Source organism: Hypanus sabinus, chromosome 14 (genome assembly GCF_030144855.1).
Source record: "Hypanus sabinus isolate sHypSab1 chromosome 14, sHypSab1.hap1, whole genome shotgun sequence".
NCBI classification, from domain to species: Eukaryota; Metazoa; Chordata; class Chondrichthyes; order Myliobatiformes; family Dasyatidae; genus Hypanus; species Hypanus sabinus.
This window is the reverse complement of record NC_082719.1, coordinates 46126624-46147507: the sequence shown is the minus strand read 5'-3', so window position 1 is coordinate 46147507 and position 20884 is coordinate 46126624. Positions and strand designations below refer to the sequence as shown.

At 39.5% G+C, this 20884-nt stretch overlaps 1 protein-coding gene and 1 pseudogene across 9 annotated transcripts in view; both read right to left on the bottom strand.

The window, feature by feature from the left end:
* Positions 1-2574: 2574 nt before the first annotated feature.
* On the bottom strand, positions 2575-3497 carry LOC132404472 (sin3 histone deacetylase corepressor complex component SDS3-like; annotated as a pseudogene).
* Positions 3498-11839: 8342 nt separating this feature from the next.
* LOC132404711 (LIM and calponin homology domains-containing protein 1-like) overlaps positions 11840-20884 on the bottom strand; it is a 365397-nt gene continuing 356352 nt past the window's right edge. For all 9 annotated transcript variants that reach the window (XM_059989090.1, XM_059989092.1, XM_059989096.1 and 6 more), the window contains 2 exons: positions 17758-17860; positions 11840-15760 (listed from right to left, as the gene is read on the bottom strand). In XM_059989090.1, the coding sequence (XP_059845073.1) occupies positions 15735-15760; positions 17758-17860 (129 nt within the window). In that variant the 3' untranslated portion in view covers positions 11840-15734. The remainder of the gene's footprint in view (positions 15761-17757; positions 17861-20884) is intronic.

Genomic DNA, 20884 nt, shown 5'->3' with positions numbered 1-20884 from the left:
ACCCTTACACACTTGCCTTAATCCTTCTGCAGCCTTTGAAATCATTGACCACACCATTCTGCTCTGATGCTTCTTCACGGCTCTCCAGCTGGATTGGATGCTCTCTCAGTTCTACAGCTGTAGCTGGAGAATCACCAGCAAAGGCCTCACTTACAGCTCCTGTACCAGTGTTTTCTGCTTGTCCCACTCCTTCTTCTCCTCTCCACATCACTCGTCTCAGCACATCATTCACAAATTCATCTTTAAATTCATGATTAATAAAAATGGCATTAATTAGTGTTGTGTATGTGGCCTGGCTACACAACAAAGCTATTAATAAAAATACTAGGGACGGGAGCTAAGTTTCATGGTTCTTTACTGGCAAAATCCGAACTTTAACACACAGGTACGGATCAATATGCGCCTATAACTCATGCTCAATATGTGCCTAATAATGCATTCAACGACGTGTTACTAAAACATAAAGTAAACATAGAAACATAGAAAATAAGTGCAGGAGTAGGCCATTCGGCCCTTCGAGCCTGCACCGCCATTCAGTATGATCATGGCTGATCATCCAACTCAAAAACCTGTACCTGCTTTCTCTCCATACCCCCTGATCCCTTTAGCCACAAGGACCATATCTAACTTTCTCTTAAATATAGCCAATGAACTGGCCTCAACTATTTCCTGTGGCACAGAATTCCACAGATTCACCACTCTCTGTGTGATGAAGTTTTTCCTCATCTCAGTCCTAAAAGGCTTCCCCTTTATCCTTAAACTGTGACCCCTCGTTCTGGACTTCCCCAATATTGGAAACAATCTTCCTGTTTCTAGCCTGTCCAATCCCTTTAGAATTTTATACGTTTCAATAAGATCCCCCCCTCAATCTTCTAAATTCCAGTGAGTATAAGCCTAGTAGTCCAGTCTTTCTTCATATGAAAGTCCTGCCATCCCAGGAATCAATCTGGTGAACCTTCTCTGTACTTCCTCTATGACAAGAATGTCTTTCCTCAGATTAGGGGTCCAAAACTGCACACAATATTCTAGGTGTGGTCTCACCAAGGCCTTGTACAACTGCAGTAGAACCTCCCTGCTCCTGTACTCAAATCCTTTTGCTGTGAATGCCAACATACCATTTGTCTTTTTCACCGCCTGCTGTACCTGCACATTCACCTTCAATGACTGGTGTACAATGACACCCAGGTCTCGTTGCACCTCCCCTTTTCCTAATCAGCCGCCGTTCAGACAATAATCTGTTTTCCTGTTCTTGCAACTAAAGTGGATAACCTCACATTTATCCACATTAAATTGCATCTGCCATGAATTTGCCCACTCACCTAACCTCTCCAAGTCACTCTGCATCCTCTTAGCATCCTCCTCACAGCTAACACTGCCGCCCAGCTTCCTGTCATCCGCAAACTTGGAGATGCTGCATTTAATTCCCTCATCTAAATCATTAATATATATTGTAAACAACTGGGGTCCCAGCACTGAGCCTTGTGGTACCCCACTAATCACTGCCTGCCATTCTGAAAAGGTCCCGTTTACTCCCACTCTTTGCTTCCTGTCTGTCAACCAATTCTCTATCCACATCAATACCATACCCTCAATTAGTTTGCACACTAATCTCCTGTGTGGGACCTTGTCAAAAGCCTTTTGAAAATCTAAATATACCACATTCACTGGCTTTCCCCTATCCACTATACTAGTTACATCTTCAAAAAATTCTATAAGATTCGTCAGACATGATTTTCCTTTCACAAATCCATGCTGACTTTGTCCGATGATTTCACCTCTTTCCAAATGTGCTGTTATCACATCTTTGATAACCAACTCTAGCATTTTCCCCACCACCGATGTCAGACTAACCGGACTATAATTCCCCAGTTTCTCTCTCCCTCCTTTTTTAAAGAGTGGGAATACATTAGCCACCCTCCAATCCTCAGGAACTAATCCAAAATCTAAGGAGTTTTGAAAAATTATCACAAATGCATCCACTATTTCTTGGGCTACTTCCTTAAGCACTCTGGGATGCAGACCATCTGGCCCTGGGGATTTATCTGCCTTTAATCCCTTCAATTTACCTAATACCACTTCCCTACTAACATGCATTTCCCTCAGTTGCTCCATCTCACTAGACCCTCGGTCCCTTACTATTTCCGGAAGATTATTTATGTCCTCCTTAGTGAAGACAGAACCAAAGTAGTTATTCAATTGGTCTGCCATGTCTTTGTTCCCTATGACTTTGTTCCCTTTGTTCCCTAGTAGTCCCTTATAATACTGTAGGCTATACGGTACACTCCTCCCCTTTTATTTTAATAGCGTATCAACTGTTTTTTTAAACTGCAGCACTATGCTAAACAAATATGTTTACCCTTAACATATAAACACCTACCATTTGTTTACTTAGTAACTTAATAACATCAAATTATAACAAAGTAATGTAATAATATCAAATTATAACAAGCCCTTTTTTAACTTTTGGTCTAAGATCCATTTATAACTCAAGTCTCTGGGGGGGGGTCTTCTCTGCCTCTCCGGGTAACGCTTGTCAATAGCTTGTTTGTTTTAATACAGATTTCCTTATAAAAGTTATGAAAAGTTGACTTCTGAGCATAAGGAGTTAAGAAGATGTGCGGCTCCCACTTGGTAAGAGATCCAGACAGCAGATCGCCTCCGTATAATGAAGACTCCTCTGTCCAGCTCTCCTAGATATATACGCACCTTTGTGCTATCACTTGACTTCCTTACCTATATCTCATTTGATCCAACTGAGCTAATTACACAGCCAATCTTCGTATTCTCCTTAGATTCCGAACAGATAGCCTATCCTTTATGATACCATCTCTTATCGTAATATAACTTTCCATCATCTATTTGTGCTTCATATCTTTGTGCTGGTGATTCTGCAGGAGTGCTGGGAAGATGCTCAGGAGAAGAGGGAGATGTTGGTTTTTTCGGAGATTTAAGCTTATTGAGAGTTCGCAGGTCTTCCATTATCTGCTCATCTATTAACATGTAATTTAACTGCGCAGGTGCAGGTTTTCGCCTTTTGTCTGTAATTGGAACAGGGTCATCAGGTCTCCTCCTTAGTTTCCTAGTCATTATTGGCTTTACCTCCATAGAATCTCCTGTAAGTTCCATTGTCAGCCTCTCATTCTCAATCATCTTTTTCTTTTCTTCTAACTCAATCAAAAAAGCTCTGTATTTCATATTCTTTCCTTGTATTGTTGATCTAGTTTCTTCATCCTTTTCTGATACTCCTGCAAAGTGCCTTCCTGTAACAGCCGCATCTGTCTTTTGAGAGATGTCAATTTCTCCTGGTACATCTGCTCTTTTACTTCCAGGTAGTCTTCATCATCCTGCTTATTGGCAATATCTGTTTCCCTTGCATCATCTGTATCTTCATCCGAGTTGCGGCCATGTATACTGCGTTCGTCCTCATCATCGACGCAGTCTAGCTCCTCCTTATCATTGTAATAGTTGACAATGGGTGAGAGGAGATCTGCGGACATTTTCCCTGCAGAGCTTCCCTCCTTTGATGACACATTAATGGCACATTAATGGTGTGCCAATCCAACTGGATTTTCCTGAGTCATTCACATCCCAGCAATGGTGGTCCTCCATTTCTAGTACACAGAGGTTCAACTGCTGTGTGTTGTCTCCATAGGCCACTGTCACTTTAATTTTACCTTTGGGATGCACTTTCTCACCTGTGTAAGTCTTTAACAGTAGTTTAGTTCATGTCCGAAGTATGTGAGAAAACGGTCGTTTGTAATTGTGTACAGAGGTCACTGTTAAAGTTGAGCCTGTGTCTAACTCCATTTTCAGTCTCATGCCTGCCACTTGTGGAGTGACCCATATTACACTTCAATCATCTGTCTCTTTCACGCTGTGAAGTTGCAGAAAAGACAATTCACTTCTGTCTGAGTTGTTTTCATCAGAACTGCTTTCTTCCATTTTGTGCACATTGTTGTGTTTTCCTTTCTAGGGTTTCTTGTTTCTGTATTTTGCCCTTTTTCTGCTGTTTACTAGCTTTGCATACTCTGCCAGTGTGGCCCTGTTTGCCACAGTTTCTGCTTTCTTTGTCTTTAAACCAACAGTCATCAGGGTCATGTGACATGTTCCCTCAATGGTAACATTTCTTTCCTTCATTTCTGTACAGCGACATTTCATTCGTAGCATATCTCAGAGATTTTTGTTGTGTCTCTGAAGCACCCCATGCCACTGTTTCCATTGATATTGCAAAGTTCAGCGCCTTCTCTAATGTAAGGTCTTTTTCACCCAGGAGCTTCTTCTGTGTGGTTTTACAGTACATGCCACACACTAACCTGTCCCTCAATGTGTCCAATAGACCAGCTCCAAATTGACAATGTGCACAATTCAGCACAATATTCAGAAATGCTTTAATTTTTCTTCTGATTCCATTTGTGAAATTGAAGTCTTTCAGCAATGACCAGTGATTTGGGGTTTAAATGCTGTTGGAGAGTGTCTACTATTTGCTTGAACGTTATGTCAGCTGGCTTTTCAGGGGTTAACAAGCTCCGTAGCAGGCCGTATGATTTTGCTCCCATAATACTGAGTAAGATGCTGGCTTTCTTTTCATCATAAACACCCTTAGCCTCACAATATAACTCCACTCTCTCAATGTAAGCCTCCCAGTCTTCAATGCCATGATCAAATGCTGTCATGGTTCCAATCATTGCCATCATTGTTGTATTAAATTAGCCCTGTTTTTCCCTTGTTTTCTTTTTGACTCACGTGTCCTTTTTGCTAGCGCCATGAGTGCACTCCATCTAAATGTGCGTGTCGCTCCTTTTCATCTCCCTTCTGGGGCAGGCAGACCCTCAGCTCCTGGGGGGTCAGCGCTGGCTGTGGTCTCACCTGGACGTGTTGCGGCTCCGACTGTGTCTCTTGGTCTCTCGAACGTTCCCGACCCCGGCTGTGCTCCCACTTCCTTTTGGACTCACAGCCTCGCTCTGCCTCCTTCTCCTGCTACTTGGCTTGTTCCTTGTGCTCTTCCCCTGAGTGTTGTTATTAATTAAAACACAGCATTCCGATATGATGTTGGTTCATTAAACTCATCGCCAATTTGCTGTGTTTGTGGCCTGGCTACTCAACAAAGCTATTAGTAAAAACGCTGGAGATGGGAGCTAAGTTTCATGGTTCTTTACTGGCAGAATCGGAACTTTAACACACACGTACAGATCAATACGTGCCTAATAACGCATGCTCAATATGTGCCTGATAGTGCATTCAATGACGTGTTACTAAAACATAAAGTAGTCCCTTGTAATACTGTAAGCTATATGGTACAATTAGGATTAATGTAAATGGTTGGTTACACATTAGCATGGACTCCATACCAAAGGGCCTGAATCTGAGCTGTTTGATTCTTTGACCCTATGTACTTCTTAATTACACAGGTTCTCAGCCAAATAATACCTTGATTTATTTTTTTTAAATCTTTGTTTTTAATCCTTTTATAATCTTTTCCCTCAATATGTCTGGAAACTTCACTTCTGAGATGTCTGGTACAAAGCAAATTGGAAAACTATTGCTCCACTTTTTGGCAGCCAGGCCGTCAGGTGCACCTGATTTAAATAAGGATTTAATTGCTGGGAAGTTAGAAAACCAAAAACTTCTAAACTCTGGAGTTCTCCTTGTAAACCTCCCTGATCTTTACCTCTCTTTATTTCTTGCAGATACTTTCTGAGACCCATATATTTTACCACCATATGCCTAATATCCCTTTATGTGACTCAGCATTGGTTTTTGTCTGTGAAATCAGAGTATTTAATACAGGACTTGTAATGTCATGTATAAAACACTGGTGAGACAAAATTTGGAGTATTGTGTGCCATTCTGCTCACCTACCTACAGGGAAGATGTCAAAAAGAGTGAAGAGAAAATTTACAAGGATGTGGCTGGGACTTGAGGATCTGAGCTACAGGGAAAGGTTGAGTAGGTTAGGAATTTATTCCCTGCAGTTTAGGAGAATGAGGGGAAATTTGATAGAGATATACAAAATTATGAGGGGTGTAGATAGGGTAAATGCAATCAGACATTTCTCCCTGAGGTTGGGTGAGACTAGGTCATGGGTTATGGATGAAAGATGAAACATTTAAGAGGAACCTGTTGAGGAACTTCTTCACTCAGAGGGTGGTGAGAGTGTGGACCAAGCTGCCAACAGAAGTGGTGGATGAAGATTTGATTGTAACATTTAAGAGAAGTTTGGACAAGTACATGGTAGGGAGAGGAATGGGGGGCCATGGAACAGGTGCAGGTCAATGGGACAAGGCAGAATACCAGTTTAGCATGCATTAGATGGGCCAAAGGGCCTGTTTCTGTGCTGTAGTGCAATGACTCTCTGACTCATAAAAGTGCATATGAACCATCAGATTTTAATATTTATGCTCATTTGGAGTATGTTTTTTTTTATAAAAAACTATGAAATTATATTCTGAAACAAAGGCTATCTAAATTTTACTACAAATGAAAGGAATAGAATACTATTTGTTATTAGATGAAATATGTGGGTATCAGAAATGTTTCCATCATAAGAAAAGAGCTTTGGCTCTTGGAAAATCACTTATTTTTTATTGGTGCTTTGTCTGAACATGCAGATTGTGCTTTAAGAATGGAAAACTCTGAGCAAACACTCAGCAGAAGTTTTTTAAAAAATCCTTTTCAAAGGTCTTCTCTCTTCCCAGCAATGGTACCATTATTAGAATTAGTAATGGCATTGTGATACTTTGTTGAGCTAAGAGAAGCTTTTTATATTGTTTCACCAGCCCCTGGGGCTGAAGATGGGCCATTTGCTGGGAATAAAATCCACTTCTTAAATTGCTACTTAACATATTTACTTTATTGCTCTGGTAATTTAATCTGATTTCAGGGCTTTAAGGCTCTTTGCTGTTTAGTGACTATATCTGAAAATGTTCGATGTTCAATGCTTGAAAAGTTGTTAGTAAAGTAAGAGCATCAGATGCACGGTCGATCTGATCAATCAGTTAATCTGACAGAATTATACGTGAAGTGGTCAAGAATGAATATGATCTAATTATTTCCAGTTACTTCAAGATTGACTTTATTGGCTGCTACAAGCTTTGCTTGTATTCATAACTTCTACTTCATGCAGTGAATGCTGGGAAGGGGGTAGACTGAGACAGGATGTGGTTATCTAAAGGTTAAGGAACAGCTCATGCAGTGACTGTTCTGGAGCTGTGATCTAGAAAAATGAGTTTAAATTCCATCATAGCATCTGCAGAACTAAGCTGAAACCATAAAATAAAATCTGGATAATAATAAAAAATCCCAGTCAATCAGAATGTGATAAGAGCACACCCAGTTTGCCATTTTCCATCAGAGATACTGTAGAAATCCACCACCATTACTAAAGCTGGTCTTTGTGTGATACTAGATCCATCAATGGATTGACTCTTACCTACATTTTATATTCTTGAGCAATTAGGGGGATGGACGTTGGTCAGACTAGGGAATGACCAGGCCAGCAGAGTCCACATCCTATGAATGAGACCAAGGAACTGATTGTGGACTTCAGGAAGGGGAAATTGGGAGAAAACACACCTGTCCTCATTGAGGGGCCAATTGTATAAAGGGTGAATAGCTTTTGGTTTCTGGGTGTCAACAGCTCAGAGGATCTATCCTAGGCCCAACATATTAATTCAATCATGAAAAAATCATGCCAGCAGCTCTATTTCACTAGGAGTTTGAGGAAAATTTGGTATGTTACCAAAGACTCCAGCAATTTTCTACAGATGTACTGTGGAGATGATTCTGACTCATTGCATCATAGTCTGATATGAAGGCTCCTTATTCACAGGATTGAAATAAACTGCAGAAGGTTGAAGACTCAGCCAGCTCTATTGTATGCACTAGCTACCCCAACACAGAGGACAGCTTCAAAAGGCAATGCCTCATTTAGGACCCTCATCATCAGGGACATGCCCTCTTTTCATTACCAGCATTGGGGAGAAGGAACAGGAGCCTGAAGACCCACATTCAATGTTTCAGGAACAGCTTCTTCCCCTTTGCCATCAGATTTCTAAATGGTCCATGGACCATTAACACTACTTTTCTATTCCTTTGCACTGTTTGCTTATCTATTTTTTATTATAACTTCTAGTAAATTTTACTTCTTGCACTGTACAGCTGCACAAAACAAATTTCATGGCCTATGCCGGTGATAATAAGCCTGTTTCTGATTGTGAGTACACGAGAAAGAAAAACTGTCACTTGGAAAGTGCTGATTTCAAGAATTAACAAAGTAAATTTATTATCAAAGTACTGAACATATATAGAACCATATACAACCCCAAGATTCATTTTCTTGTGGGCATCCTCAATAAATCTATAGAATAATAACCATAACTGAATCGATGAAAGACTGCATTCAACCAGAGTGCAGATAACAACAAACTGTGAAAATACAAAAAGAAGGAAATAATAATAATAATAAATAAACAATAAATATCAAGAACATGAGATGAAGAGTCCTTGAAATTGAGTCCATAGGTTGTGGGAACATTTCAATGATTGGGAAAGTGAAGCTGAGTAAAGCCATCCCCTGTGGTTCAAAAGCCTGATGTTTGAGGGGTAATAGCTGTTCCTGAACCTCGTGGTGTGAGTCCTGAGGCTATTGTACCTTCTTCCTGATGGCAGCAGCGACAACAGTGAATGTCCTGGGTGGTGGGGGTTCCCGATGATGGATGATGCTTTCTTGCAACAGCATTTCATATAGATTTACTGGTTGGGATGGCTTCACCCGTGATGGACTGAGCCATATCCACAATTTCGTAGAATTTTCTATTCAAGGACATTGATGCTTCCATACCAGGCTGTGATGCAGCCAGTCAATATACTCTCCACTACACATCCAGAGAAGATTGTCAGTGTTTTAGGTGTCATGCCGAATCTCTGCAAACTCCTAAGGAAGTAGCGGTGTTGCCATACTTTCTGATGTGCTGGACCCGAGGCAGGTCCTCCAAAATAATAACACTGAAACATTTAAAGTTGCTGACCCTCTCTGTCACAACCATGAGTTTGGCAGTGCAGCAGATATGGCAATTGCACTCGTGAGTATGCATGTGTCAGCTAATTATTATTTCATTTTGATAGTATTTAACTCCATTCATTCTGTCGCAGTATTTATTGAGACTTGGACACAGCACAGCAATGCTTGTTGTTATGACACCACTCAGTCAGATTTTCAATCTCTTTCCTACATGTTGATTTACACCACCTTTGATTTGGCCTTTGGTAGTGGTGTTGTCAGCAAACTTGAATATGACATTGGAGCTGTGCTTATCCACACAGTCAGAAGTGTAAAGTGATTTGAGCAGGGGGCTAGGTGCACTGCCCTGTGGTGCATCTGTACTGATGGAGATCAGGGAGAAGATGTTGCCAATTCAAATTGACTGGGGTTTGTAATTGAGGAAGCTGAGGTTCTAAATGCACAAGGAGATATTGAGGCCAACATCTCGAAGCTTATTGATTAGTTTTGACGGGATGATGGCATTGAATGCTGACACCTTTGCTGTCCAGATGTTTCAGGGTTGAATGAAAAGCCAATGAGATGGCATCTGCTGTGGATCTGTTGCTCTGGTAGGCAAATTGGAGCAGATCAAAGTCTCTTCCCAGGCAGGAGATGATATGTTTCATCATCAACCTCTTAAAACACTTCATCGCTGTAGATGGAATTGCTACTGTGTGATTCTCACTGAGGCAGGTCACCACGCTCTTCTTGGACAACATATGCAAATATGCTCCTTGGGCCTAACTTTATGGTGACTCTCCAAAAGAGAGGGAGTTAAATCTGTTTTTCTCAGCACACTTCCAATGATTACATCTTAAGCTATTCAAATAACAGCAGTAGAAAGATAAGGAAGCAAGATTTTCTTTGGCAGTGCTGTTATAATTTGGAATTCACTGCCTGATGGGTATTAGAAATTGATTCAAAAGTACCTTTCAAACTATTTGAAGTGAAAACATTTTGCAGGGCTATGGGGACAGATCAGAGGAGTGGGGCTAATTAGATAGCTCTTTCAGAGATCTAGCCATGGAATAATGCAAGTCCTACAGTGCCAAAGAATCCCATGAGTTTCTGGATGTGAGTCTTCTATTTTACCATAGGCAATTTGCTAATGGTTTGATATCCAATACAGATCAAATGTTGGATACGGACCAGAGTTCAGCTGTTGATATTGTGCTTCAGGAGATGAACCTGGTGGGAAAGGCAGGGATTCTGCTTTATGCTCAAAACAATTCAATGATGGATGGCGGAATCTGTACTAGTAACCTAGATGCTTGCCTTGCAGTGCAGAACTTAAGTTCAAATTGCACTATGAGAGCAAGGTTTTTTTTAAGTCAAACAACCCATTTGTTCAATAATGTCTTCAGAGAAGAAAACTTGCTATCCTTCCCTTGTCTGACCTAAATATAAATTCAGATTTCTGCAGAATGGATTGATTCAGAAGAATCCTGGCAGCATTTCCACTGTGTTGAATCAGAGAATGAAGCTGGACAACATAAACTGCTTCAACCTTGCAAAGTATGTTGTACAAACATCTAGAGACTGGTGTTTAACTTGGGATAACTGTCTGAGAGACCTGTCAAGTATGCCCCTGACACATTCATCCTTAAAGAATCATACACTGTAGAATTTGAGTCAGATTTCTCCATCACAATTTCTGTCTCACTAGCAGGACATATCCACCAAATGTAGAAGAACAGTGGTACATATTCAACAGGAAGCCCTTGAGGTATCGTGTCTTGTATCCAAATTAATTAGCTGTCCCTGGATCCTATGCAGAATGTTGTCATAGGATACAATACAGCCTTACATGGGCAATTATGTTTCATGAATTTGAGTTTTTGTTTTGAAGAAGTGGCCAAAAGGTTTGATGAGGTCAGGACAGTAGACATTATCTACATGAACCTTAGCAAGGCTATTGGCAAGATCCCGCATGTTAGCTAGGTCCACAAGTGTGAGCTAGCAAATTGGATACAAAATTGCCTTGCTGGTAGGAGATTGAAGATGATCGTCGAGGGCTATTTACTGTTGAGAAGCCTGTAACTAGTGGCAAGCACAGGAATCGGTTCTGTCATTTGCCCTATGAATTAATGATGTGAATGAGAATACAGGTGGCATGATTAGTATGTCTGCAGATGACACTGACATTGGTGGTAGAGTGGACAATGAAGGATGTTGTCTAAAGTTACAGCAGAATATTGATCAACTTGGAAGGTGGGCAAAATAAATGGCTGATGGAATTTTGGAAGTTAAACTCTGGCAGTGTCAGGTTTAATGACAATGTGGCTGTTTTATCCTTGTCAAGCCGATTTATAGTTCTTGGTCATCTGAAAGGAGATGGGCCAAGGTGAGGCAAGAGGTATATGCTAGTGTCTCATAGCATGTAATTCAGTGGGCTGAAGGGCAAGGCAAAGTGTGAACTGGGCTCACTAGACATGACCAGGCCATCATCTTCTGCAGTTCTGCTTCTGGACTTCGACAATTTTGCTTTAATTATGGTGAGCACTGCAAGCAAGGGTCTGCCTGTGCTTGTCCCTACTGGTTTGCTGGAACCAGTTGTGCGCCCTCTTGTCCTGCAAATACAGGAAGGGGAAGAGTGCTGATGACTTTTGCAAACAGTTTGAATTAAATGGCATCATGATCAAACAGTTGACGCTGTGTGGAAACCATGGTATGTGGGTGGGTAGTGTGAAATATGTCCTAATATGGAGAGTGGAGCTCACTCTCTCTGCATGTCTACCGTAATGATAATAATTCATTGATAATTCCATCACCTTCTGTAAGTACAATGCACACTCCCTTTATTAGATGCAGGATGGCGTTAAACAGTGGAAATTCATGCGCCAGGAGGTGCGCAAAAACAACTAATAGCAATGACTGAAATCAGAGTACTTAAACAGGATGAATTTGTTTCTGTGTCTGCATTCAATTGAGCAGACAAGGGGTAATCATGCATTGAGATCCCAGCATCTATTTTCCAGCATTAACCAGAATCTGCATCTGAAATGTGGATATAGAATCTAAAAGAAATTAGCACAAAATGACTATGATCATTATAGACAGACATAAAAATGTTCTAAACCGTGAACAGTGAGAAATGAAAGCATTACATTACTATAGATTTACTTTTTATTTATAAACAACATACATTTACTATAAAAGCTGTTGCATTAATTGAACATTGTAACTTTTCCTTCAAGAGGCAAAACACTATACATATAGCACAATAGTTCAACTGTAGCATATGCCAGGTAATTGTAATTCTTTATGTTTGAAGAACAGCCCCAGTTACAATATGTCATTTCATTGTGCGCCTGTCCATGCCCACATTTGGTCCAGCCCATTCTGGGGAAATGTGGTTTAACTATGTACTCTCTGCAATAAGTGATCGCAGTACAGGTGTTAATGGATGGCGGCAGAAATACATGAAGTGTTACTTTAAGGAAACCACATCAAATTATGTCAGCATGAATAATCAAGAGACAGTGGAAAATGGGCAATCATGACAGTAATTACACTGATAACTCTTAACTGACTAATACTCCAAATATGGACCTCACATGTTGCACAGTGGTTAAGCAGGGTGATCATCTATGTTACAATTAATTGAAATTCACTTCTCTGAACATTTCCATTGACATTTTAGGCAAAGAATTATTAACAGTATTTGTTGTGGATGGAAATGTGTTTTCTGTTGTGTGTGTTAAAAGTGCAACATATTAATGCATTTGCATTAAACCGTGAAATTTTAATTAACTTTTGTCAATAAAACAATTTCAGAATTGGATTTCAACTTGTATCAGTCACTACTTCACATTGTTAGCATATAAAACAGAGGATGAATTTCTACTCCAATGTGCTTTATGACATTTCACAACTTCCCTTGAATAAGTGAATAATACCTTTAAAATAGTGCACATGGGAAGAGGATACAAATTCACCACTCTTCTAATACTGCTGAAAATAGTTTCCAATCTATAATCTGCTTCGCCTATTGTATTGAAAAGGGTTACACTATTACTATTGTGGATCACATAAATCTTAACATAGTATACTGCATATCAAGAAGTCACAGTGCTACCACTTATAAACCTACTGTGTATTTGGATCAAATACACTTAATACTAAAAACAGACATATTTGTAAAGGGGGCTATTGGAATAGGTACAGAATGTGCTACAATACATGTTCAATGCTTCCTCTGCAGGTAATTTCTGAAGAGTTAAAGTGTACAAGAATATGTAAAAAGTTGTCTTTAAAAATCTTTTGAACAGTAAGAGATGAATTTTACACAATGAATGAACCGACTCTAAGAGAAACATCAGCCTTTGCTGAAGTCATGCAGAGGGTAGGAATCTTTGGGTCGCATGAGCCAGTCACATGAGATGAACCAGTTGGGCCTCAGCGTCATGTCTGACTCACCCTCTTCGCAGTTTGATGCACCTAGTGTATTAAGAGCTGGCAGAGATGTTTACTGAGCCAGATACCAACACTTCATATTCACTTCTCATCATTCGTATGCAATAGCCTGCACTTACTAAGGCACAGTTTTAGTGTAAATGAAGCAAATATTGCATTTTAACAAACTATTCAAACAACAAATACAAATAAAAATAAAGCACACAATTATCATATAATGCCTTATCATCAACATGCAAAACATGACTGAAAACTATTTTAATAAATAAGTATCAACCTTACAATTTAGGTAATTAATGCTGAACCAAAGAGACTTATTAATTTATGTTCTCTTTAACAAAGCTGCTACATGATAATGGACTACACCTTACTATTTATCCTCCTGCAAGGAAGTTAAGAGCTCTAAATGCGGAATAGGTGTTGTATTGCTGTTGTTTAAGGCAGATACAAGTCATTGGCTAATTAGGTGCTTTCAGTTCCCCATTGTATCTCTTTGCAAGCATTTGCCTCAGATATAACTGGTTTGCTAAACAAGGAATTATGACATGCCTCAAATTAATTGTAACTGCTTGATTGGTGGCTTGCTTGAGCTACAAGTCAACCCAAGTGATAATCTAAAAGTCTGAGAAATATAAAAAAAACTAAACAAAATCATTTTGTAGCAAATTCTCCCACTTAATTAGTCTTCACTTTTCCAGTATTTTATAAAACCTTCAACAGTTTTTCAGATTATTCCAATAGTGCGTTGTGATAGAATTATAAATAATTTAAGCCATTTAAATTGAATCCTTACTTAGAAAAATTGACTTGTAAAAATATTTCATAGCTTTAATGCTTTTAGGGAGAACATTTCATAAGAAAGGTGCAATAATAACAAGATAATTGTATTTACCTTTTAGTTAGCTTAGCAGGATGCTAACACATTTTATTATTTATAGTGAGGAATTACTCCATTATCAAATGGATGTAGAAATATGAAACCAACAGCTTACCACTCATTGAATTTTCAGCCATTTCCAAATTGCTATCTCAACCTAAAATGCTGTGCAGACTATATTCATAACTCAGACTATAATCCACAGTATTTGAGCATGCACAGATATACTGATTGTATTTATCAGAACATGGTTGGAATTGTAAGCACACCGATCAAAGCACGCAAACAATGGAAACGCCTGGGTTAACAGGGAAATGCTATAATATGGACGTGTTCCATACTATATTGGAAAACCTCTGATCATGGTATTGGAGAGGTATATTCCTTTTTGTTGACTTGCATTTGAATTGCAGTCTGGCAGTTGTCTACTAAATAATCATTAGCTTGAAGGAAGTATTGATCTAATTGCTTTGTTTTTAAGACAGTGGAACAGATCAATCAGCTGAATCATACAACAAACAACCTAAAGGATCTGATACATGATACCAACCACTGACTACACATTTGAAGCAGGTTTTAAATATAAACTGTATTTTTTTTTCCCAAAACAGCAAACTTGAGTGCAAATCTTTTTTCTGGCACACACATTTTCCTCAAAGGCAAACAATTCGGTTTTCAATTCTGTTTTTGTTTAACAATGCCATGTCGGAATCAAAACATTGTGTAGTTGTAATTTACTATTACCTAGGATGGAAGAAAAGCTTGGTTATTACCTCTTTATCAATTTTCTTTTCTGCATGCTAGACTTTCATGATATTCTTACATCATGAAGAAATGCAGCCAAAGGACAGAGCATTCTAAAATATCAAGGTAATTGCAAATCTACTCTATGCATTTGGAATGATCTCTACATTCCGTAAATGTGACACAGATGGCTCAAATTAGTCCCAAGGAAAGGAAGACAAAGTTATTAACCACTACACAGGACAAATAGAGTTTTATTCACTTACTCCACTTGTAATTGCACCTTTATGATTAACATTTTCATAACTGGAGGAGGCAATAAAATAAATTACATATTACACAATATTAATTAAAACATGTTGAATTCAGTTACAAGCTTTTCTTCAACAGCAAAAATATACCAAATTACGCTACTATTGTGACTATATGAACAAAGGACAGCATTTTCACTAAACAAGAAAATGATTTAAAGTGTTGGCTGTCAAAATAACAATGCAGCTAAATGTTGTTTTGGGGAAAAAAAGGGTTCTCAGAGTGTGGAAGCCAGTGAATGATGGTTTCTATCCGCGACTGTGTCCAAACAGAGTATATCGCGTTGAACTTCAGGGCCATCTGTGCTCTGTTGGGCTTTCATTTGCTCATTGAAATGTAGCAGGGTCATAAAGTCGTGGGTTGTCCAGCAGCTAAACAAAACAAAGAATATGAATGGGCAATGTACAAATATGGCTTATAGATATAAAAATATAGGTGCATCATTAAGTGTTTAAAAGCCTTTGATGTTATTACTGAAACATCTATGATAAATGTTTAAGAAGTATTATTGAGCTCATCCCATCCTAACATTACCAGGATGGCCAAATTGGAACCAAGATTTAAAGCAGTTGAACTATCTTCACAAATAATATGTTAGAATTGTTATTACATTTTTATTATGCTGCATTTTTCTTATTTATAAATAAATATACGAGTACTATTTAGAATTCAAGAATGTAACTGGGAGATGAATAACCACTGTTTTAGTCTGCTGTGAACTGTTTTATCAGCAAGACTGTGATTATGATGCAAGTGCTGTAAGCCATTTGACTTGATTATGTTTACTCTGAGAAAATTACCACTAGTGTATGAGCCTTAATATTAGTAATTACCATATTTAGGTAACATCTTGAGTCTGGGATATTCAATGATCTTGCAAAAGCTTCCCACAAAATATTATTTGGGGTTTAGCATGCCAATTTCCTCGATTCCAAAGTGAATTTCAAACTGGCACCAAACACTGTGGGGTTTCTGGTGTCCAGAACAGGTGAAATCATTAAACAGACAAATCAAACTAACTAACTCTAAGACTCAAGGACCACAAAGTAAGACACACAGATTATATTTCATTCTTAATTTACTGTCGTGAAAGCAAAATTTTAAAAAAATGAAAGGACATAGAATTTATTTGGAATTTATTTTAATGTCATAAATAAGGAGGATCAATGAGGAGAGGGCACTTAATGCAGCCTGCATGGGCTTTTTGCAAAGAATCCACAAAGCAGATAGATCGGATAATAAAAGACCATCGGATTCAATGAAAAGTGGTCTTCATTCAAAATTGCCTTGAGTAGTAGAATGGGTACTGATTGAAATAATATGTTGTATATTTCAAACCAGTGAAAACTGATGTAGTCCACTTGCAGAGGCTGTGATATATCTGTCCCTATAGTTGCATTCTCAGGTTAATCTTCACAGTTACCACACTGCCAAAACATAAATTGCAATGCACTGAGAAGTGTAGAGAAACAGCAGGATCAAAGTGTGCATCCATAGATTCCGGCAGGCAGGTTGGTTAAGATGCTGCATGGGATACTATAATGGATAAAGGAGAGAATACAAAAGGAGAGAGATTGTGATAAACTGGAAAAAAATACTAGCAAGCCCACAGCTAGAGTAAACACAGAATCCTGATGAAGGGTCTCCACCTGATATGTTGACAGCTCGTTTTCACGGATGCTGTCCGACCTGCTGAGTTCCTCCAGCATGTTGTGCATGTTGCTTTGATCCCAGCTAGAGTAACGTGCACTGTTCTGATCACACACTGTCAAAGGAGCGAATAAAGAGCCCAGGATTTATTTTTACCAAATAAATCATTCTCACTTGCCATTCTGCTCTCCGCCTCCCTTCTTTTCTGCAGGCTTCTCCTTGACCCCCAGCTACCAACTGCCTCTCACTCTCCTACATTCTTCCACTATCCAATCCTGAGCTTTTGTCCTTCTCCCACGGCTCTTGAATAAATAGTTTATTTAAAAACTGCTATGATGGCTGCTCTACTCTATCCTACCTTACTTTTACTGGCCAAGTTTCTACACGCAGCCAATCAGAAATTAAAAGCGGTTGGCTCCTCCCCTGCTGCCGCACTGGCTGTGGCAACTCGTAAAAAACAGGAGCTCCACTGAAAAACCACTTTAAAAAAGCCACAGGCTCCTCCCCGCTGCAACGGGATAAGGAACGTACGCTGAAAGTTCTGAGCAACACACACACAATGCTAAAGGAACTCAGCAAGTCAGGCAGCATCTATGAAGGGGAATAGACAGCTGGCATTTCAGCCGAGATATTTCAGTTGATCGGGGCCAGTAAACATGAATGTTGTCAGACAAGAAAATACTTTACAAGGTACACAGGGTGTTCAGGCGTTACTCACTTCTGGACCTGATGTAGCAATCATTGCAATTTAGGAGACCATTACGGATCCGGACGTCTGTCCCTGTACTTGCATCCCCAAGTTGTCCTTGACAGATACCACACTGCATTACAAAAAAGTTAATTATTCATTTATTTTTATTTTAAAAAGTAAGAACTAAGACCTTGCAAATTTACATCAGTATTTCAATCTGGAAAAGTGTGAAGTAATCCACTTTGGAAAGTCAAACTTGAAAGCAAAATGCAGGGTTAATGGCAAGATTCTTCACAGTGTGGAGAAACAGAGGGATCTTGGAGTTCATGTCTGTAGATCCCTTAAAGTTGCAGCAGATGGTTAATAAGCTGTGTGTTGTGTTTGCCTTCATTTGTTGGGGGATTGAGTTCAACAGTTGTGAGACAGTGTTGCAGCTCTATAAAATTCTGATTCGACCACACTTTGAATATTGGTCTGTTCCAGTTCTTCTTTGCCCTATACTCTAAGCAAGAGAAGAATTACCATGATGATGCCTGGATTAGAAGGCATGTTTTAGGCTAAGCTATGGCTATTCTCTTTGGAGAGAGGAGGATGAGAGGTGACTTGATATAGGCATACAAGATGATGAGGTATAGATTGAGTGGATAGCCACAAACATTTTCCTGGGGTGGAAATAGCTAATACAAAGGGCTTAACTTTAAGGTATTGGGAGAAAAGCACAGGGGGAGATGTCAAAGTAGTTTTTGAAAGTGGCAGGTGTGTGGAATGTGGTGGAAAAGGCAAATACATTAGGAACATTCAAGAAACTCTTAACTGGGTGAATGGATGAAAGAAAAGTGGAGGGCTAGGTGGGAGAGAAAGATTATATTGATCTTGGAGTAGATTAAAGGATTGGCACAACATTGTGGGCTGAAGCGTCTGTGCTGTGCTGTACTGTTCTATGTTCTATTAGAATTTATAAAGAAGTATGTAATAAGATCTTGCAAATTTACTCATATTCTATTAGCCTCTCAGTCTTTCTACACATGATCCTAAACCAACCTACATGAACAAGCAATGAATGTTTAATGATTTCATGATTTATTTAATTGATGCACTTTCTTTGGGACTTAGCAATGGAAATGGATTCGATGCTCCATCTCGGTATCAATGCTGGTGGTAATGGAACTTTTAAATATCACAAGTCAATCTGAGACTAATATCAAGTATAAATCATACAACTGTGTAGAGTTTGTACATTCATGGGTTCCACGTGAGTTCATGGATTTCTTCCAGATGCTCTGGTTTATTCCCTCATCCCAAACACAAATGGATTGATAGGGCAATTGGCCACTGCAAATTGCCCCTTTGTGTAGAAGAGTGGTAGAACGTATAGGGTTTGATGGAAATGGGATTAATATAGGATTCATGTCAGTGGAGCCTGAAGGTTGGTTTTTAAAGAGCAAACACGAGGAGATCTGCAGATGCTGGAAATTCAAACAACACACACGAAATGCTGGTGGAACACAGCAGGCCAGGCAGCATCTATAAGGAGAAACACTGACAACTCCGGAGATCTCCCATCCACTGGCAGTGCTTCTCCTTATAGATGCTGCCCGGCCTGCTGTGTTCCACCAGCATTTTGTGTGTGTTGCCTGCAGGTTGGTGTAGTTTTGGGCTGAAGGACCTGTTACTGTGCTGTGTTTTTTTTTATTTTTAAGTACTAACACAGGAAATAAAAGCAGCGGTAGACAATTTGGACGACTGCCTGCTCTGTCACTTGATAAGATTATGGCATCACTTTCCTGCTGTAATCCAGACACCTCAATTCTCTTATATTTTAAAAATATCAACCTGTCACGAAGGTACTCAGCAACTAAGCCTCCACTGCCACTTGGTGCTGAACTCCCAGCTAGTAGACTCCTCTGCTGACCATCTATCCTATCAGATGCTTCACAAGTTCTGTGCATTTCAGTAAAATCGCCTCTGATTATTCTAAACCTGAGAAAATACAGACCCAATCTGTGTAATGTTTGCTCAAAAGGCAGAGCCTTGATCCCAGGAATCAATTTGCTGGTCCGTTACTGCACTCTCTTTTTGATAAGCACATCTTTCTTTAGGCAGGGAGGCCAAGAATAAAGAAAATATTATCGACATCACCTCATCAGGGCACTGAATAAATGCAATGAGATAGCAATTGTACTCAATTCCTCTTACAAAAAAGATTAACATACCAGCTTACCTTCTTAATTGCTTGCTTTCAGTGATTAATGTACAAAGACACCCAAGTCCCTCTGAAGACTGATGCCTTTCAATCTTCCCATTTAATAGAGATTTCTTTCTACTGAAGTGGATGATGTTCCATTTCTCCACATCTCAGCTGGATTGCATTTAGCCTGTCAGCACCTCCTTAGTATTTTCCTCAATCATCCTCTGAGCTTAAACAGCTATCCAGCTTTGTATCATCTGTAAACTTGGATATAGCTGACCAATTTGGATAAATCCTGATTATAACCCATTCGTCTAAGATTTGGCCAAATCAACCTGGCTGTGGTCAGCAGTTCTGAAAGGATGTCCTGGTATTTGACTGTTCCCCGGTAATAATATCTGCAGATATACAGACTCGCGAGGAGTCTGGGATTCCATACAGAGTGCAAGAGCAGAGTCCCAGCCTACTGGGATTCCCCGCAGAAGAGTGGGGAATGAGCCTCTCTATCCCATCCCAGTTAATCCTGCTTATATTTCTGATTTCATCATCTTTAAAACATTCGTAATGCTTTTGAAAAGTCCGTTACACATATTGCATAGCCCTGGCTTTGACAGGTGGAACATCTGCAAATTACCTTATTAGCTCACAGACTAAGGTCTTCCCATGTCTTGCTGTACCCCTCCCGGCTCAATTGGGTCTCAGGGCATCCAGTCCATGTAAGTATAAGCAGCCAATAAGCAGTGTACCGTGTCTGTAGGGTAATGTACTGGGTGGAAACGTGCATAATTCACATCCACTGACATTAAGATGGGTTTACCTTTAAGAGGCAGGTCTGATGTGATGATTTAATGACATGAAGTTTTCTTTCGCGCTTTTTATCCTGTCTGATGGTTGACAATACAGGAGTTGTTACAGTTTCCCTTAAACTTAAAATACCTCCATTGCGAAAACCTACTGTGGTGAACT